Below are 20,591 nucleotides of genomic sequence, written 5' to 3' on the forward strand. Positions count from 1 at the left end.
TTCAAAATAATTAGCATTTATTCCCTGAATGTGTTGCTGCCATTGCAAATAAGTTTTAAAAATCGTGCTTAATTTGCAATTGTTTTCTTCCCTTTAATTGCATCTGCCACCTGCTCTTAATTTGAAACAAATTAAACCCTGAAGGCAGCATCCAAAAGTAAGAAGACTAAGCAGATTTCACCTCTGGGCAAAAATTATACAACAGCTTCCCCCATCTTCAAAAAGGGTGAATCAATCTTTTCCAGAAGTGACAGACTATTTTCTGTTTCAGTAGCATGCCCCAGGAAGTGACAGGGTGATGCTAAGGATGTAACAACCAACTCCCTCCAGGATGCTGGGCTGCATAAACTACAGGAAGTTCTTGTCTCCTTGGAGTTCTATGCCAGTGCCGTCCAGTGTAAATATAATGCAAGCCACGTATTTAGATTTTCTAGTACCCACATTAAAAAAGTAAAAAAAAAAAAAAAAAAAAAAAAAAAAAGCTAAAATTTTGGTAAAATATTCTATTTGGCCCAATATATTCCAAAACACTCTCATTTCAACCTGTAATCAATGTTAAACAATTAACAATGAGATAGTTGACATTCTTCGTTTTGGTTCTGTATTAGTTATCTACTGTAGTACAATAAATTACTACAAACTTAGCAGTTTACCCGAACACATTATCTCATAATTTCTGTAGGTCAGAAAATCTGTGCCTAACTTAGTGGGTCCTCTGCTTTAAGATCTCTTATGACACTGCAATCCAGATGTCAGCCAGGACTGGGGTCTCATGTGAGGCTTGAATGGGGATGTATCCACTTCCGGGCTCACACAATTATTGGCAGGATTTAGTTCCTTGTGGGCTACCAGACTCAGGGGCTCATCTTGCTGCTGGCTGCCAGCTGGAGGTTTTCCTGAGTTCCTCGCCAGACAGGTCTCTCCAAAGGGGGGGTTACTTCACCAGAGCCAGCAAAGGAGAGTTAACAGAAATTGTCTGCTAGCAAGATGGAAATTACAATCTATGTAACATAACTGTGGAAGTGACATCCCATCACTTTTGCCATATTCTGTTAGAAGGAAGATACAGGCCCTTCCCACATTCAAAGAAGAGAGGATTCCATACAGGTGCGAAGCAAGGGTTATTGAGAGCTATCTTAGAATCTACCACACGTACTACATTTTTGAGATGCACTGTGTATTTTACACTTAGAATACATCTCAAGTCAGATCAGTCACATTTCAAGTTCTCAGTAGCCGCTTACTAGTGGCCACCATATTGGACATCGCTTTTCTTTCTTTTTTTGGGGGGGAGGGGTGTGGGGGTGGACATCACTCTTCTGTAACACCTACACCCAGAGATATAAGAATTACAGGGTACTCAGACACTGGTGTAAGCAATCATGAGTTTGTAGAGAGAATTCAAACTCAAAAGGATTGGAAGCACAAAGATAGAGAAGGTTAAAAATATTTTGTTATTGTTTTCAATAGGTAAAGAATTTATTACTATCATTTAAATCCGGATCGTCTGGGGCAAAGCTACCATCTGTGGGATTGTGATTCCACGCCTCTAAGTCAGAATCCGGCCCAAGCAGAATTGATAACCCGCAGCGCTGGGGGACTTCTGTTGGCCAGGGATAGCGGGTGCCCAGCCGTCCCTCCCGGGTGTGCCCCATCGCGATCAATGCAGAGAGCCCCTCCACCCGGGAAAGGGGAGCAGCTGGAAGGGGGCCACCCCCTCACCTGCCAGGCAACAGGGGGTTTGTGGGGAGCCTGGTGCTAAACCATGCATAGAAGACCTGCTTCTGGGCAGAAGGGGTTTCCTACATAGCAGAGCAGCTCCCTCGCTGTGATCTATTGAAAGTCAGCCCTGGACACAAGGGTTTGTAAGAAAGAATAATAAGGAAAATTAAAAACAAAAGAAAAAAATAAAAGAAAAAGTAAATCTGGATCCTCAAAGCAAGTAGAGGCTAGAAAATAGGTTTTGCATTTGTTTTTACAACTTTATCCTTCACACTTGCCCTGGCTTATTGGGAAAGTTCTATTGGCAGAGAGAATTAAAGGCAATTTACAGAAGGGTTAGGTGATCATAATACCAGAGGGCTCCCAGGAAGATATCTTGGTAAGTAATCTTATATTCTTGCCCTCAGCTCCTAGCAGGAGACCACTTTAGCCAGTCAAAACAAAGACCCCGTCCCTTCCTTGCATGACATTTTACCAGAGCAGGAGGCTCAAAGGAAGGTGGAAGATGGGAGTATTTTCCAAGAAACTCTCCAGTTTCTCACTTGACCGCTGCATGAAGAGGATCCGTTCCCTGTTAAATTAATTAAAGGAGTCCATTAAACTGAGGTGGCTTTAATGCCTTGGCAGCCTACCACAAGCAAACCAAAACCTAAGCCTATTAAATGCCTCAAGGTTATGAAATTGAAATCTAAAGGCAACCAATCACAAACAGCCAACTGATCTTTCCCAAATGAGGCAACTGCTTAAGCTATAATAGCCAATCAAATATTTTCCCTGCTTCTGCACCTGTTCTAGAAAAGTCTTGCCCCTAGCTCCTATCAGTGGAGCTCTCATCACTTCCGGTTTAGTGTTGCTCATTTGGAATGGATGTTTGCTCAACTAAATGCTTCATAATTTTAATGTGCCTTCGTTTATTTTGTAACACCCCTGAGTGTGAGCTGCAGTCCAAAGAGTAGTCTGCAGATGGACAGTTTCTTCACTAAAGCCCGGGCTTTCCACATTCAGGCCAATGGGCTCACTCAGCTCCTCCCCACTCTCTCTGTCCTACATAGCACTCAGTTCAAACATAAATTATATATGCAAACATGCATGTGCTTTAGTCGTTCACATGATATGTTCATGCATCTGTTCTCGTGCCTTCCCCTTTGTCACCTAAGGGCAGCCCCAAACCTGTCCCGGCGTTTTGCTAAAATTTCCAGTCCCATCTGCCTCCTCGAAGTTTCTCTCTGAATATTACCCTTTCATTTTCAACTCAACCTATCAAATAGCAAATGTTAAATGTTAGGTGCTGGGTCATGGGCTAGTCAGCCCCACCAGGGGCTGGAGGCACTCTGCAGAACAGAAGCCCGGGACATCAAAGGCAAGCAATACATGGACCCTGTGAATTTCAAACATGTAGTTTAATCTTCTCAATGTACATAATCATATATATAGGCATGAATTAATCAGCTATTTTCCCCTTTCAGATCCAAAAAAAAAAATGCCTTGACTCTGGGATGGGAGGTACTTTTCTGTTAGTGTGCCTCAGGCAGTCCAAGGTACCCCCTCAAACCGCCCCCCCCCCCATCTCACAGCAAGACTATAGAGACATCCCCACTCCTGCTGAAATGGAACCAAGAAGCTTCCAAGTCATGGTTCCCCCGGTGACCATAACTGGTAGTACAAAAATCATGCCCTAAATCTATATCAGTGACTCATGCTCAGATGAAATATAAGATTCATAAAATATATATTGGAACCAGGGTGGAGAAATGATAGTGCCTAATTTGATTTTATGTGTCAGGTAGGTAGTGGGAAGGGCAGTGTACTTACAAAAACGTCCTCGTTCATTAAATTCTTGTAGTAGAAAGAGTAACATCATTTTAAAATATGTGTAATACAGAGTATCATGATGTTGTGACACCATCATTCTCCCCTACACACTCATCCGTTACAAACAATTCTAAGAGGCCAAGGTCTCATTTATCACCTAAATCTGAGGTAATAGGTTTGTAATAAATAAAATTCCAGACCCAGAGGGTGATAGGCTGTGTCTCCTCCAAAATTCATATTGTAGAAGAGGGAAAATATCTTTTTCCTCTATTGTCGTAAATTCTTGGCTAGGGCCCTTGGAAAAAAATACAGATTAACAAGAGAAAAACAAAAAAAAAGTTTTTTTAACATGTATACTTCATGTACACATGGGAGACACCCAGAGAAAAATCAGTAACACTCAAGGAGGTGGCTTAGAATTCAGGTTTAAATGGTATCTTCAGCTATTTAAAAAAAAAAAAAAAAAAAATGGTGTCAGGGAGACCAATTATGGGTAGGCACCTTCTCCACTGGCAAGAGTCTTGTGATTTAGAGACAACCTTCTCTTCCTCGTACAGAGAGGGAGACACCCTTACAACTGGGATTTCCTGTATAAATGTCCATTTCCCTTACAAAAGCCTAATTTCTACTCCATTTTCAGAGCTTCTCCTGTATCTGCTGTTTCTTAAAATAATCACCTCAAAATAATCTTTATGCCCAAGAGGCCTATGTTGGAGTGGAATATTCTGTCATTCTTCCATAAACTGACACGTAATCCCTAATTTGATGGTATTTGGAGATAGGGCCTTTGGGAGGTGATCAGATGGGGGATTAGTTTCCTCATGAAAGAGACTCCACAGAGCTCCCTCACCCCTTCTACCACGTGAGGACGCAGCAGGAGGGCTATCTATATATTAGGAAGCATCCTCATTAGACACTACATGTCTAGTGTCTGCAGTTGCTTTGACTCTGAACTTCCCAGCCTCCAAAACTACGAAAAACAAATTTGTTTATAAACCGCAGTCTGTGATATTGTTGTAACAACCCAAATGGACCAAGACACAGAGTGTAGACATATTCAGGCCTGCCCTTAGACCCAGGTCAGCAGGGTTCCTGGCCTGGGTGTTACTTAGCACCTGTGTACCTACTCTGATCAGGCCCCAGGGAAATGCTTCTCCAACCTCTCTTGTCCTTTGCTCTTGAGACAAAGGCACCTGCGTACAAATGCCAGGATGGCTAGTGGGTTGTGTCACTGCCAAAGTCAAAGACAGACATTGCTTTGGGTTGTGGGAAGGCTATGAATGGCGCAAACAGGTGGGAGAGAAACAAAACGAATTAACTTGTCAACCTTTCCTGAGATACTGTGAGTGCGCTAGGTTCTTGCATGACAGATCGTAATCTCCCAGGAGGCTGAAGGTCCATTTTCTTGTTTCATCTTCATGTTCTACTTTGTGGTTCTGGAGGTTCTCATGACTTAGGGTGGTATTCAACACAATTGCCCATAACTGCTAAGGAACATCTTGCGATATTAAATATAAATTTGCATACTCGTGAATTTGCTCTAACAGGCATGGAGCATTTCCTTACACTGGACACCAAACACAAGAGTTTAAAGTGCTTTGTTTTTACTAAACTATTCAATAGCATTTAAATTTTCAAAAAAATAAATTTAAAATGTCATCTTTATTTAAAGATTTTTCATTAAAATGTTGGTATTTGTTAATTTTGCTGTTTACTTTTTAGTAGATAAAAGTCACTTAATTTTTCTATTGTTTGTATCTATTTTAATAAACACTTGAATGTAAGCATATTCAAATGGTATTTGAACACAATTATATTTCCTTTTTTTAAATGTTTATTTACTAATTTTGAGTGAGAGGCAGGGGCACCTGGGTGGCTCAGTTGGTTAGGTGTCCGACTTCAGCTCAAGTCATGATCTCACAGTTCGTGAGTTCGAGCCCCGTGTCAGGCTCTGTGCTGACAGATTAGAGCTTGGAGCCTGCTTGGGATTCTGTGTCTCCCTCTCTCTCTGCCCCTCTCCTGCTCACACTCTCTCTCCCTCTCTTAAAAATAAATAAACATTAAAAAAATTATTTTTAATTATTTTGAAAGAGAGAGAGAGTGAGCAGGGGAGGGGCAGAGTGAGAGGGGAGAGAGAGAATCCCCAGCAGGCTCCACTCTGTCAGCGCAGAGCCCCACGTGGGGCTCGAACTCACGAACGGTGCTGTTTGTGACCTGAGCTGAAATCAAGAGTGGGATGTTTAAACAACTGAGCCACCCAGGCACCCCTCATTTTCTTAATCCCTTAGATCATTGCCAAAAATCTTGATAACATAGTGATTTTGCTGAAGTAAAAGAAAAAGATCTACAGAAACATTTATGAATTATGTATGTCTCTTTTGGTCTTACCACAAAAATCAGTAGCTCATCAAAAGGACATTCAGATATGTGCAATCATCATTAGATTTAATTGTATTTCACCAACTTTCTGTCACATAAAAGCTATTGCTTGAAACATGCTTTATTTTTTTTTGTCATTATGAGGGTTTATTTATCAATGTAGAAAGATAAAGCAAATTTTACTTACCAGTTGTTAGCTTGATTTATAGTTTTTAAATACTTAGACGCTTGGAATGTGCCTCCATTTGTATGCTTGCCCTGCATGCCAGTGACCTAGGATGAATTAGGTGCCTGTTATTAATACATCAAAATTAAGAGCAGTATCTGCCTGGCACATTTACTCGCAATGAAACCCCTGCAGTCATTCAAATATAAGAGATGCCCTTTTAAAAATGAAGCTCTTCCTGAAAGTTCTCCATTTATAACACTGTCTTATGATAGGATGTCAGGGGCAGTAATAGATAGACCAAAGACATTTTTTGTAAAGTTATATGCAGAAAGGTCATATATCATAATGGAAAGAGAAAAAATTAGCAGGAGAAAGAAAGCAGATAAATTGAAGCAGACATTTTAACTGTTGTCGAAAGGACCATATCAATGAGCCCATAATAGATAGGAGGATGAGATTTTGTTAGACTTAACATCCAGGGAAATGAGAAATCATTCACTTCCAGGGACTTAGAAGCACTGTGGAAGGGCAGGTAAGAAGCAGCTGCTTGTTAAGAGAAAACAGGTGCAGGGGCGCCTGGGGGCGCAGTCGGTTAAGCATCCGACTTCAGCCAGGTCACGATCTCGCAGTCCGTGAGTTCAAGCCCCACGTCGGGCTCTGGGCTGATGGCTCCGAGCCTGGAGACTGTTTCCGATTCTGTGTCTCCCTCTCTCTCTGCCCCTCCCCCGTTCATGCTCTGTCTCTCTCTGTCCCAAAAATAAATAAACATTGAAAAAAAAAAGATTTTTTTTAAAAATAAAAAAAAATAAAGAGAAAACAGGTGCAAACGTGCGCGGGAAGGGGCAGGAGTGAAGACGTGTTGAGTACTCACCATGTGCTAAGCCCAGTGTGAAGCACATAATGTACCTTGATACCTTCAACTACATGAGCTGTCAGCCCTTTTCAAAAAATGTTTATTTATTTAGAGAGAGAGGGAGAAAGACAGAATGAGTGGGGAGTTGGCAGAGAGAGAAAGATAGAATCCCAAGCAGGCTCCACACTCAGTGCAGACCCTGACACAGGGCTTGATCTCATGACCACAAAATCATGACCTGAGCCGAAATCAAGAGTCAGTGGCTTAACTGACTGAGCCACCCAGGCACCTAAGCTTTTTTTTTTTTTTTTTTTTTAAGTAAACTCTACATCCAATGTGGGGCTCAAGCTCACAACCCTGAGATCAAGAATCTTCATGCTCTACTGACTGAGCCAGCCAGGTGCCCCCACCCAGCAGCCTCTTTATTAGGATTTACTACATTAAAGCTGGACGAAGGGGACTACTTAAAATAAGTGCTCATGCCTAGAAGACAAAGTTCCAACTTGTTAGAAAGGCAGGTACCACCTGTGCCCACCTGGCCCTAATTACTCCCCCCACCACCACCCACCCCACCCCAGCATATTGCATTTCTCACTGTCCCCAGCACAGCAGCCATTTCCTGCCTCTGTGCCTTTGCATATGCTTTCCTGTAGCTGGGCGCCTCAGTCCACTGGCAAACTCCTACCCATGCTTCAAGCCTCAGCTCAAATATCACCCACTCTGAGAAGTCTTATCTAATTCTGCCAGGCCCAACGAGTTTATTTCCTCTTTTTGCTTCTTTAAAGCGCTTCATATCATTATACATATTAAAACATACCATGTTGTATTACAATGATCTGTTCTTTCGTCTGTCTCTTCTGGACAGCAGCTTCTTACAGGCAAGGCAATATGCTAGTACCTATGCTGTGTCCAAAATATGGTAGTGATGTAATAAAGGCACACCAACTGAAAGAATAATTGAGTGGACAAATATACACAGGTATATATACACCAAACAATGACATGTAAACGACAGACAGGTAAGCAACTAACTGAAATACCTCAGTGTATCTTACTTTTGTGTTAGTTCAGTCTGCTGGAGGTCGGAGCGTTACCCTCTTTTTCTTGGCAGTATCTTTTGAGACAAAGGAAACAAGCGAATGATTCAAACGACTTATGTAGGACATATATCAATTTACAACAACAATCACTTTAGACCAGTGCATCCAATAGAACATTCTGCAGTCATGGAAATATTCTGTATGGCACTTTCTGATAGGGTAGCTACTAGCCACATGCAGCTACTGAGCCCTTAAAAAGCGGCTAAGTGCAAATAAAAAACTGAATTTTGTTTTACTTATCTTGTGAGAGAGCACAAGCAAGGGAAGGGCAGAGAGAGCGGGGGACAGAGGATCCAAAGAGGGCTCTGCTCGGACTATGTGACAGCAGCGAGCCCGACATGGGGCTCAAACTCACAACCTCGAGATCATGACCTGAGCCGAAGTCAGACGCTTAACCAGGTGAGCCCCCCCCCCATCTCCGAACTGAATTTTTAAATTTTAATTAATTTAAGATAACTACATGTGGCTGGTAGCTACTATGTTGGACATCATTAACCCACAAGATAGTAGGAAAGTTCTACCTTATTATAATTTTCCTGTATAAAAAACAAAAACTCAGCCACTGGCAAACTGGGTAATCAAGAACCTTCCTTAACCATTCTGTATCTCATTTCATTCATCTATCAACTCATCGGGAGAACTAGAGAAGACTGACAGCTCAAAGCTCCAGGAATGCACACTTCTGGGCTCAGCCCTTTTTTTGCCACAGCAAGCCCTCTGGAGGGGCAGCTGAAGGGAACACCCCTTTACCCTTCCCAAAGTGGGAGGCCAGAGGGATGCTTGGACGCCCGTGCCCGTGGGTTCCGCGGGTTTCCTCCACAGAATTATAGATGATAGGTTCACGTCAAACTATGTGTCAAAGGATCACACCTAAGGTCTCTGGGGGAAATCCTAGGTGCTAAATCTTATAGAAGAATGGGAAAAGGTCTCACTGGTTCAAAGCAATGCATCTTCAAGCCCTTTCAGTTCTTTAGTTGGGGCAATCTGGGCTAGCCTCCTTCATCAGGGATAAACCACTCAGCTTCTTTCCCTTAGGCTTTTTTGTGCCTGGAGAGAATGAGGCTTATAAAGCCTGCTGGGCTTCTAAATGAAGCCTGATTATCTAATTTTCACCTGCAGAAAGAAAGCGGTTTTGCAACCTCTCATCTCCAAGGAGAGAAAACGCCAAATCCCCTCTCCTGGTTCTCTGAGGGCTCACGTAGGCATAATAGCTTGGAAAGATCTAATCAGTCCCTTTTTTCTTAAAAGGGATGTTGGGTGTGTGGTAAGGGGGACAATGACCAAGACACTGACACCATGAGGATGGAGAGAAATAGAGACGGAGAACGGGGGGAGGGGCACAGCTACTGTAGCTCTAGGCCTGGGCTTCTCAAACTTGAGTTGAGTATCACAATCACCAGGAAGGCTTGTTAAAACAGATTCCCCAGTGATGCCAGTGTAGATAATGATCCCGCTATCACACTTTGAAAACCACTGCTCCAAGTCACTGCTTCAGCCCTTAGCTATTTTTCTTGTAGTTCCTTACAGAGTTCCAGTCAGCTCCTCAAAATGAAAAGCTGTGTAAGTGTGTGTGCTTACAGACAGGGGGCTCAGTTGTATGTTTCCCCATCGTCCTCCCGCCAGCCTCCACTTCCGCCCAGACCAATGTGCAGCGATGCAGACTGGATGCACGGTGGCTGCTGCTGGTAGCACGGTCCAGTGGGAACGTCTGGAAGATCTTTCAGGTGATTCCAGTCACGTGGCCAGCACCCTTGGCTGCAGAGCATGCTGGCCAAGAGCACACTTGGCACAGAGGGACTGCTTTCTCCTCAGAGGATCAGAGCCCTCCCGCAGAACACTTGTTTTCCCACCATCTCTTGTCAAAAAAAGAAGAAAATTCATAAATGTGTAAAGGATTTTGACAAAGGTCTGTCGTGGCCTCGTGCAGGACGGAAGGCTTAGGGAAGGATGGCTAAACTGTCCAGTTTACTGAAGGGTGTCAGAGAGATACCCTGTCCGTGAGCAAAAATCCAGAGCTCGTATTTTCTTTTTCTTTCTTCTCTTTCTTTCTTTTTTTTTGTTAACATTTACATATTACTTACCACATGTCATGCACTGTCCTAAATATTTTACATATATTAATTCATTTAATCCTCAACATCCTTTAAGGTAGATATACTTTTTAAAAACTTTTTTTTAACATTTATTTATTTTTGAAAGACAGAGCATGAGTGAGGGAAAGGCAGACAGAGAAGGAGACACAGAATCCGAAGCAGGCTCCAGGGTCTGAGCTGCCAGCACAGAGCCCAACGTGGCGTTCGAACCCACGAACCGTGAGATCATGACCTGAGCCAAAGTCAGATGTTCAACCGACTGAGCCACCCAGGAGACCCATTAGATAGATATACTGTTATTCCCATTTTACAGCTATGGAAACTGAGGCATGGGGTTAAATGACATGGCCAAAGTCACCCTGCTAATAAGTCGTAGAGCCAAGATTTGAATCCAAGGCCGTGTCATTTCTGATCTGTTTCCACCAATGGCCAATCTTGTGCATGTTACGTTGGTAATTACCATCACCTGTTTCACTGGATCCCATTTTCTGACTTTGTTCTCACATTATCAGAGTATACCCCATTCACTGACCAACATGCAAAGCTCTGGATCCTGCTTTTCAGAGTTAAAAAAAAAAAAAAGAGAGAGACTCAAGCATTAAGTAAAGGGAAGATAGGGATAGCATTTCCTCACTGTGAAAAACTCAGATCCATAATTTCTAAGAAGGTGTGTTTTAGTGCGATACCCAAAGGGAAGGCAGAGCAGATGCTGGGACCACGTGATGCCAGAGGACAAGACTGCAGCAACTCAAAAACAAAACTGTTCTAGGGGACACGTGGCATTAACCACATGCACTCTGGAACATCTGAGTTTGAGATTCTTCAAACAGCAATAGCCTTATTTCTTTGTATGACAGTGAAAACTGCCTGACAGTGAATTAGTGAATTTAGCTTGGCTCTTTGTAATAATTTATTCTTTCAGCTTTGCTTCTGACTCCCCTTTTCAGTCATTTTCCCTCAGCTGTTAAAAAAAGGAAACAAAGCAGAGCGCCTGGATGGCTCAGTCGATTAAGCCTCCAGCTTCGGCTCAGGTCACGATCTTGCGGTTTAGGAGTTCAAGACTTGCACTGGGCTCTTCACTGACAGCACAGAGCCTGCTTTAGATCCTCTGTGTCCCTCTCTTTCTGCTCTTCCCCTGCTCGCTCACTCTCAAAAATAAGTAAGCATTAAAAAAATTTTTAAAACTTTTTAAAAAGGAAACAAAGCCCATTTACTAGTGTGCCAAAGCATTGGAAACATCAATGATCTTCCCCTTTAGACTGAAAGCAAAGGAAAGGCTTTTTTCACAGTCAGACTTGAATGGCTTCTCAAAAGTTCAACATTAAGTTAGTAGCACTCAATGTTACGGTTACTAACATATGACACAATTACTTATGGTGGCTCTTTAATTTTCTCCAATTTTTTTTTTTTTTGTCCCTTAGTAGAAAAAGGAACTTTTATGACCATGCCATAAGATCTGCTTCTGTTCAAGCTCTAATTATACAGGATTGAGCCATATGAAATTGCTATCTTTGTAGGTTAAGGGGCATCTGGGTGGCTCAGTCAGTTAACTGTCTGACTTTGGCTCGGGTCATGATCTCGCGGTCCGTGGGTTCGAGCCCCATGTCACACTCTGTGCTGACAGCTTGGAGCCTGGAGCTTGCTTTGGATTCTGTGTCTCCCTCTCTCTCTGACCCTTCTCAGCTTATGTCTCTCTCTCTCAAAAAAAAAAAATTAAAAAATTAAAAAATTAAAAAAAAAAAAGAAATTGCTATCTTTGTAGGTTAAAAATGATCAAATATCAGCAATCTCATATGGTTTAACCTAATATAAATACACATGATAATATCTGCCATGTGCAACATTATACTAAATGAGATAAGCCAAACAGAGAAGGAAAAGTGTACAATCTCACTTATATAGGAATATAAAAAAGTCAAACATATAGCACAGAAGCAGAGTATAACAGTGGTTACCAGGAGCAGGAAGGTGGGGAAATGGGGAGATATTCAGAACAAAGTTGCAGTTATGTATAATGAATAAGTCTAGAGAGCTAATGTACAGCATGATGACCATAATTAATAATACTGTATTGAATAATGGGAATTTACTGCAAAAGGTGCTGTCCTCACACACACAGAAATAGTAACCATGTGAGGAGATGATGTGTGAATTAGCTTGACTGTAGTCATCATTTCATTAGGTATATTGCATCTCCATGCTGTGCGCTTTATTTTTGTGTGTTGTACACTTTAGATACAATTTTTATTTTAAAATAAAATTCTTGGGGCACCTGGGTGGCGCAGTCGGTTAAGCGTCCGACTTCAGCTCAGGTCACGATCTCGCGGTACGTGAGTTCGAGCCCCGCGTCGGGCTCTGGGCTGATGGCTCAGAGCCTGGAGCCTGTTTCCGATTCTGTGTCTCCCTCTCTCTCTGCCCCTCCCCCGTTCATGCTCTGTCTCTCTCTGTCTCAAAAATAAATAAAACGTTAAAAAAAATTTTTTTTAATAAAAAAAAATAAAATAAAATTCTTAAAAATACGTGATTTTTTTAAGATTAAATAAATACATATGATCTGTAAGTCAATACAATCCTCTTTCATTTTTCCTGGTCATTGTAACAATAACAGAAAATTCTCTAAAGGTTTGTAGCTACCCATATAATATGCATCTAATACAGATCTTAGGAATTGTGGGATAGCAGAGAATAAGTGGTGGCAAGGGAGGGGCACCTGGGTGACTCAGTCAGTTGAGCGTCTGACTCTTGATTTTGGCTCAGGTCATGATCTCATGGTTCGTGCGACCAAGGCCCGCGTTGGGCTCTGTGCTGACAGGGCGGAACCTGCTTGGAATTCTCTCTCTCTCTCATTCTCTGCCCCTCTCCTCCCCCCACTCATGCTCTCTCTCTTTCTTCCTCTCAAATAAACTTTTTTTAAAAATGGTGGCAAGGGAGTGTTCATAGAAAATTAGAACAAATTATAGATTCAGAGCTTGAACATAATTACACAAAACATGAATAGCTGCCCCTGTTATTCCAAAACACATGTTCAAAGAACTGAGGGTACTCTTGGCCGAAGAACTTGTCCTTTTCATTTTACTTACTAGTAAGCTATAATTTTTGGTTTGTCCTTCAGGCTAGAGTAGAGAACAAATACGAAACATGTTTATTTTAAAAACTGCCATGTCCCCCAATATAATCTTGGTACTTAAGTGTATTTGTGGTGGGCTGAGAGTATTTCTCTCCAGTTTCATGTTCTCTATGACTTGCTTCCTTGCATGTTATTGGCACTTTCATCCCTATTGGCTCTAAGATCCTTTCAAAGGGGAAAATTATTAGGTTTGTGCAACTTTGAGGGAATAAGTCATAACTAAAATATGCAATACATGTACTTGATGTTATAGGCAGAAGGAAAGAAGCCAGCAGTATTCTTACCATAGGGGTCTATATTTAGATATTTAGTAAGGGTTCAACACATTGAATTTATCCTCCATAAATCAATCTAGACCGGTAATCCCAACTGTGGTCCAAAGAATGCTAAAATTGAAAATACTTGTGGGATACAGTTAAGCCAGTCCTTAGAGGAAAATGTATACCTTTAAATGCTTGTATGAGAAAACGAGAGAAGCTAAAAGTTGTTGCCCTAAGCATCTAGCTAAAGAAATTAGAAAAAATACAACTACAACAACAACAACAACAAAGTAAGAAAAGAAAAGAAAAAAAAATACAACAAAGTAAACACAAAGAAAGTAGAAGGAAGTGATAAAGAAAAAATAAATCAATTAACTAGAAAACACAAATATAATCAAAGGAACTTCTTAAAAGCCAAAAGTTGGGTATTTAAAAACACTATTAGAATTGACAACCTCTGAAAAGATGGATTAAGGAAAAGAAAAAAATAAAGAAGATAGATGTAAATAAATAACATTTTACAAGATAAAATATTATAAGCAATTGTATGCCATTTAATTAGAAAACATATAATGAAATAATTCATGGAAAATTTAACTTAAAACTAATTTAAGAAGAAATAAAATGTTTGGGCAGTCCTATTTTTAAAAAATAATTTAATCAGTAGATTAAAATATCTTCACACACACAAGCCAAGATATACAGATATAATCTTCCAGACTTTAAAGAACTAAAGTTATTCCAATCTTATACAAATTCTTCCAGTTATAAAAAGAGAGGCAACATTCTCTTACCCACTTAATGCAGCTGATATATTTGAGACTCTAAAGCTATACAAGGACAGTATAAGAAAGGAAAAATAAGAGACTAATCTTGCCCGTAAACATAGACACAAAAATACTAAGCAAAATATTAGCAAACAAAATTCATAAGAGTGTCAAGAGTGGACCAAAATATACAACTCAATTATGTTGTTTGCAAGAACCCCAGTTTATTTATTTATTTTTATTATTTTTTAAAAAGATTTTTAAGTAATCTCCACACCCAATGTGGGACATGAACTGACAACCCTGAGGTCAAGAGTCACTTGCTCCATTGACTGAGCACCCCAGGCACCCCAAGAAACTTTAAAAATAAATAAATAAATAAATAAATAAATAAATAAATAAATAAACAAATAAATAAATAAATATTTCATAAGGGATTTTTTTTTTTAATAACCAAGTTGGGTTTATACAAGAATGGTTTATTATTAGGTTTAATATTAGAAAATCCAGGGGCTCCTGGGTGGCTCAGTTGGTTGAGCGTCCAACTTTGGGTCAGGTCACGATCTCACAATTCATGAGTTAAAGCCCCACATCAGGCTCTGTGCTAGCAGCTTGGAGCCTGGAGCCCACTTCAGATTCTGTGTCTCCCTCTCTCTCTGCCCCTACCCCACTTGTGCGCTCTCTCTCTCTCTCTCTCTCTCTCAAAAATGACTAAACATTAAAAAAGAAAGAAAGAAAGAAAGAAAGAAAGAAAGAAAGAAAGAAAGAAAGAAAGAAAGAAAGAAAGAAAATCCATGCACACAGTTTATCACATTAACATAGTAAAGGAGAAAAACCGTGTGATCTTCCCAATACATGCAGAAATGGTATCTGAGGGGCATCTGGCTGGCTCAGTTGGTAGAGTATGTGACTCTTGATCTCTGGGTTGTAAACTCAAGTCCCACGTTGGGTGCAGAGATTACTTAAAAATAAAGTCTTAAGAAAAAAAAGATAAATTATTGAAAAACATTAAAGAAGCTCTAAACAAAAGGGAACATATGTCATATTCATTTTAGTTTAGTTTAGTTTAGTTATTTATTTTTATTTTAGAGAGAGAAAGTACGTGTGAGCAGGGGAGAGGCAGAGGGAAAGAGAGAAAGAGTCTCAAGCAGGAGCAGCACCTGGGTGACAGTTAAGGGTCCAACTTTGGCTAAGGTCATGGACTGCAAGTTTTTTTTTTTTTTTTTCAAAAAAAAAGATGAAATTGAATTCTTCCCTCACACCACACATAAAAAAATTTGAGTCCCACATCAGGCAGCCGGCACTGCAGAGACTGCTTTGGGTCCTCTGTATCCCTCTCTCTCTGCCCCTTCCCCCACTCACTCTCTCTCAAAAATAAACAAACATTAAAAAAAAAATCTCAAGCAGATTCTACTCCCAGTGCAGAGCCCAATGCAGAGCCCAATGCAGGGCTTAATCCTGTGACCGAGATCATGACCTGAGCTGAAATCGAGTCAGACGCTCAACTGACTGAGATACCCAAGCACCTCTGTCATGTTCATTTTTTTTTTTTATTTAAAAAAATTTTTTTTTCAACGTTTATTTATTTTTGGGACAGAGAGAGACAGAGCATGAATGGGGGAGGGGCAGAGAGGGAGACACAGAATCGGAAACAGGCTCCAGGCTCTGAGCCATCAGCCCAGAGCCTGACGCGGGGCTCGAACTCACGGATCGCGAGATCGTGACCTGAGCTGAAGTCGGACACTCAACCGACTGCACCACCCAGGCGCCCCTGTCATGTTCATTTTAATGGAAAACTCAAGATTATAAAAATACTGACTAGTTATAAACTAATTCAAATTGAAGAAGTCAGATAAGGTAGTGTTCAAAGATAAAGTGAGGCATATTAAAAATTTGTACAGTTTATTTGAGCAAAAATTGATGTGAATCAGACAACACCAAAATGCAAGTGGTTATGAACACTCCATTGACAGTAGCTCAGGGAAAGACTTGTAGAGGAAATGGAGACGCAAAGTAAGGAAATAATTGATTGGGTATAGCTTAAAGCCTAGTTGGCTGTTTGTGACTGGTTGTCCTTAGTGTTTTGATTTCATAACCATGAGGCATTTACAGACTTAGATTTTGTTTTGCTCATGTAAGCTGCAATGGCATTAGACCCAAATGGCCTCTTCATTTAATTAATCTAACAGTAAGTGATGCAGTACAGGGCAGGGGGGAAGGGAAGAATTATCCTACCAAATATCAAAACTTATCACACAGCTATTATATTCAGATTGTAGAAAAAGGAAAAAAAAAAAAAGATCGCGTAGTATTGGTAGAGAGACCAATGGAATGTAACAGAGAACTTACCAACACACGCTACACACACAAATACTTGACATATGACAGAGGTGTCATTCAGGTCACTGATGAAAGACTATCTAGATAACTGGTAATCTTTATGGGGGGAAGAAAAGATGAAATTGAATTCTTCCCTGACACCACACATAAAAAAATTCCAAATGGAATAGGCTTAAATATGGAAGATAAAACTCTAGAACATTGGAAGAAATTTTAAGAGGACACCTTCATGACTTTCAACATTGGGAAAGACTTCTTTTTCTTTTTTTTTTTTTTTTTGAAAAATATTTTTATTATTTTTTTGGGGGGGAAGCTCTGTGCCCAATGTGGGGCTTTAACTCACAACCCCGAGATCAAGAGTTGTACATGCCACAAACTGAGCCAGCCAGGTGGCCCAGGAAAGATGTCTTAAACAAAAACTACAATGTATTAACCATTAATAATAAGACTGATAGATTCATCAGAGTATGCCACCCCAAAATGTGCCACTTCGACATAAGCGTTATTTTGGTCAGAAGGCAACTGAGAAATAGCAGACACAGGCAAAGCTTTCCACCCTCCTGCTTTCTGCCTAAAAACAGGGTATAAATTTTCCTTTATTAATGCACTCCCCTTCTCTTCTCCCATACCAGGAAAAAGAGAACTGTCAGAGACACTCTTATCACCCCAAGACTGCACGAGACTAAGTCTGTATAACGGACATTACCAAAATAACCCTTCTCTTCCATTAGTTTCCCCCATGTGTTTCCCTTCCTACAATTTACCACCCCTAGAAGCCCAATGCCATTTTCCTTGTCTACAACTTACCTCCCTTTGTTAAGATGGTGTATGATCCCTTGATTTCTAACCTTTGAGCTGCTCATCACTGAGTTCTACTGTGTGCATGCACTTTGCACACATAAACTCTAGGTTTTTTCTCCTATTAATCTGTCTTTTGTCACTTTAATTTGCAAGATCCCAGTTACTGAACATAAGAGGATAAAGGAAAGAAATTTTTTTCCTCCCCTATAATTAAATTAAGAATAAGAAGTTCTTGGGGGCGCCCGTCTGGCTTAGTCGGGGGAGCATACAACTCTTGATCTCGGGGTTGTAAATTTGAGCCTCAAGTTGGGTGTAGAGATCACTTAAAAATCAAAACCTTTAAAAAAAAAAAACTGGACAAAACAGATGAAGAGGAAACAAAAATTGCTAACAAGCAAGTGAAAAAATGCTCAACTTCATGCTCAACTTCATGCTCAACTTCATGAGAAATGCAGATTCACAGCACAACAAGATACCCTTCCACACCACTAGATTAGTAAAAGTTAAGCAGCATGACAGTGTAAAGATGTACTTGCTGGCAAGAACATGAGCCAAATGGAAAGTCTCACATACTGCTTGGTCAGATAATCATTTTGGAAAACAGTTTGGCTTATCTTATAAGGCTGGGCACATGCATACTCAAAATTACAGTAATTTTACTCCTTAATTGATACCCTCTGAGAAATTTTGGCTTAAATATATTTGAAAGATAGTTCATAATACATTTTCCAATATAGTAAAAAACATTGATGTATATATATATAGTATGTGTATATATATATAATAGTATATAATATAACATAATAACATATACCATATAATTATTATATATACTCTATATAAAATATAATTATTATATTGATATAATATATACTACATACATAACTATATTATATATGCATATATACATATAGTAAAAACAAAAACAAGGGCACCTGGGTGGCTCAGTCAGTTAACATCCAGCTCTTGATTTCAGCTCAGTTCATGATCTCATAGCTCATGAGATTGAGCCCCACATCCAGCTCTGCACTGACAGCACGGAGCCTGCTTGGGATTCTCTCTCTCCCTCTCTCTGTCCCTCCCCTGCTTGTACACACTTGCTCTCTCACTCTCTCAAAAATAAATAACCTAAAAAAATTGAACACACACATACATATATATGTTAAGCTAATATATGTATATATATTATGTATATAATATATATGTTATATATGTATATATAATGTATATAAAATATATGTTATATATATGTTAAATTAAATACACACACACACACACACACACACAAACATACATACACATAGGCAGGTCAGCCACAAGTTTTATTTATTTATTTTTTTTAATTTTTTTTTTCAACGTTTATTTATTTTTGGGACAGAGAGAGACAGAGCATGAACCGGGGAGGGGGAGGGGCAGAGAGAGAGGGAGACACAGAATCGGAAACAGGCTCCAGGCTCTGAGCCATCAGCCCAGAGCCCGCCGCGGGGCTCGAACTCACGGACCGCGAGATCGTGACCTGGCTGAAGTCGGACGCTTAACCGACTGCGCCACCCAGGCACCCCCAGCTGCAAGTTTTAAAGATGCCACCCAAAGGAAAAAGTGGTTCTGGGAAAGGTGGGGAGGGGAAGCAGCCTCTGGGAGTGGCCATTCTGACAAGAAGGCTCAGGGTCCCAAAGGTGGTGGCAGTGCAGTAAAGGTCAGACACGTTCTATATGAAAAACATGCAAAATCGTGGAAGCCGAGGAAATATTAAAGTCTGGAAAGAGATTCAGTGAAGTGGCTGCACAGTATCGTTGAGATAAAGCCAAGCAGGGGGGTGACACGGGTTGGATGACCAGAGGTTCCATGGTGGAACCATTTCAAGAAGCAGTATTTGCCTTGCCTGAAAGTGGGCTGGATAAGCCTATGTTTACGGACCCTCCGATTAAAACAAAATTTGGATATCATATTATGATTGAAGGGAGAAAATAAAATTGTACAAAAGACTGAAAAAGTATACATATTGGCAAAAAAATAAAATTGTTAAAAAAATAAAATCATTTTTCTTCTGAAAGAAAAAAACAATAAATTATGGTATGCCTACACTATGGAATATTATGAGCAGTAAAAGAAATAGATGAACTATAACTCACCAGCTACAGATAAGTGAATCTTAGAACTCTATCTTTGCGTGAAAGCATGAGTTATCAACAGAAACTGTACTGATGACTTACAGTCATCATCGATATGACCTATAACATGACATCATTTATACACATTTCAAGAACAAAATAAGTCAATATATTATTTAGGGAAACGTGCATGTGATTTTTTTTTAAACTATGTTATAAGAATGCAAGGGCATCCATCATAAACGCAAATTGGGAGCATGATTAAACTGGCAAATTAAAGAAGAGAAAAATCTGGGGTGCCTGGGTGGCTCAGTAGGTTGAGCGTCCGACTTCAGCTCAGGTCATGATCTCACGGTTTGTGGGTTCCACCTCTGCGTCAGGCTCTGGCTGATGGCTTAGAGCCTGGAGACTGCTTTGGATTCTATATCTCCTTCTCTCTCTGCCCCTCCCCCACTTGTGCAGGAGTGCACGTGTGCTCTCTCTCTCTCTCAAAAATAGATAAATGTAAAAAATAAAAAAATAAAGAAGAGAAAAATCTGAATAGTCAACAAATATATAAAAAGATAATCTCACTACCATCAGGGAAAGTTTAAAATTATTATTTTTTTTTAATTTTCTTTTTCAACGTTTATTTATTTTTGGGACAGAGAGAGACAGAGCATGAACGGGGGAGGAGCAGAGAGAGAGGGAGACACAGAATCGGAAACAGGCTCCAGGCTCCGAGCCATCAGCCCAGAGCCTGATGCGGGGCTCGAACTCACGGACCGCGAGATCGTGACCTGGCTGAAGTCGGACGCTTAACCGACTGCGCCACCCAGGCGCCCCAGAAGTTTAAAATTAAAACAAGGTGTATTTTCCATCCATACAACTGACAATATTTAAAAATCTGATAATATGAACTATTAAGAAGAATGGGGGGAAATATGGCTTTCATGAGCTTGTGCAAATGTAAATTAGTAATGTGAATGTAAACTAGGCCATTTTTAGTAAGACTGAAGAAAAACACACTTACACTAGGTCCCAGAGATTCCTATTCTAAGTAAACACCCCAGAGAAA

At 40.3% G+C, this 20,591-nt stretch overlaps 1 protein-coding gene and 1 pseudogene across 1 annotated transcript in view; one reads left to right on the forward strand and one right to left on the reverse strand.

Annotated features, from left to right (window-relative positions):
- Positions 1-20,591, reverse strand: part of LOC109499818 (translation initiation factor IF-2-like) — a 24,127-nt gene continuing 3,536 nt past the window's right edge. Inside the window, exons 3-5 of the mRNA XM_045058658.1 lie at positions 7,991-8,049; positions 6,101-6,186; positions 1-2,293 (exon numbers count right to left, since the gene is read on the reverse strand). Coding sequence (XP_044914593.1) covers positions 7,998-8,049 — 52 coding nt within the window. The 3' untranslated portion in view covers positions 1-2,293; positions 6,101-6,186; positions 7,991-7,997. The remainder of the gene's footprint in view (positions 2,294-6,100; positions 6,187-7,990; positions 8,050-20,591) is intronic.
- Positions 19,004-19,433, forward strand: LOC123385500 (annotated as a pseudogene).

This window comes from Felis catus, chromosome B2, assembly GCF_018350175.1.
Source record: "Felis catus isolate Fca126 chromosome B2, F.catus_Fca126_mat1.0, whole genome shotgun sequence".
NCBI classification, from domain to species: Eukaryota; Metazoa; Chordata; class Mammalia; order Carnivora; family Felidae; genus Felis; species Felis catus.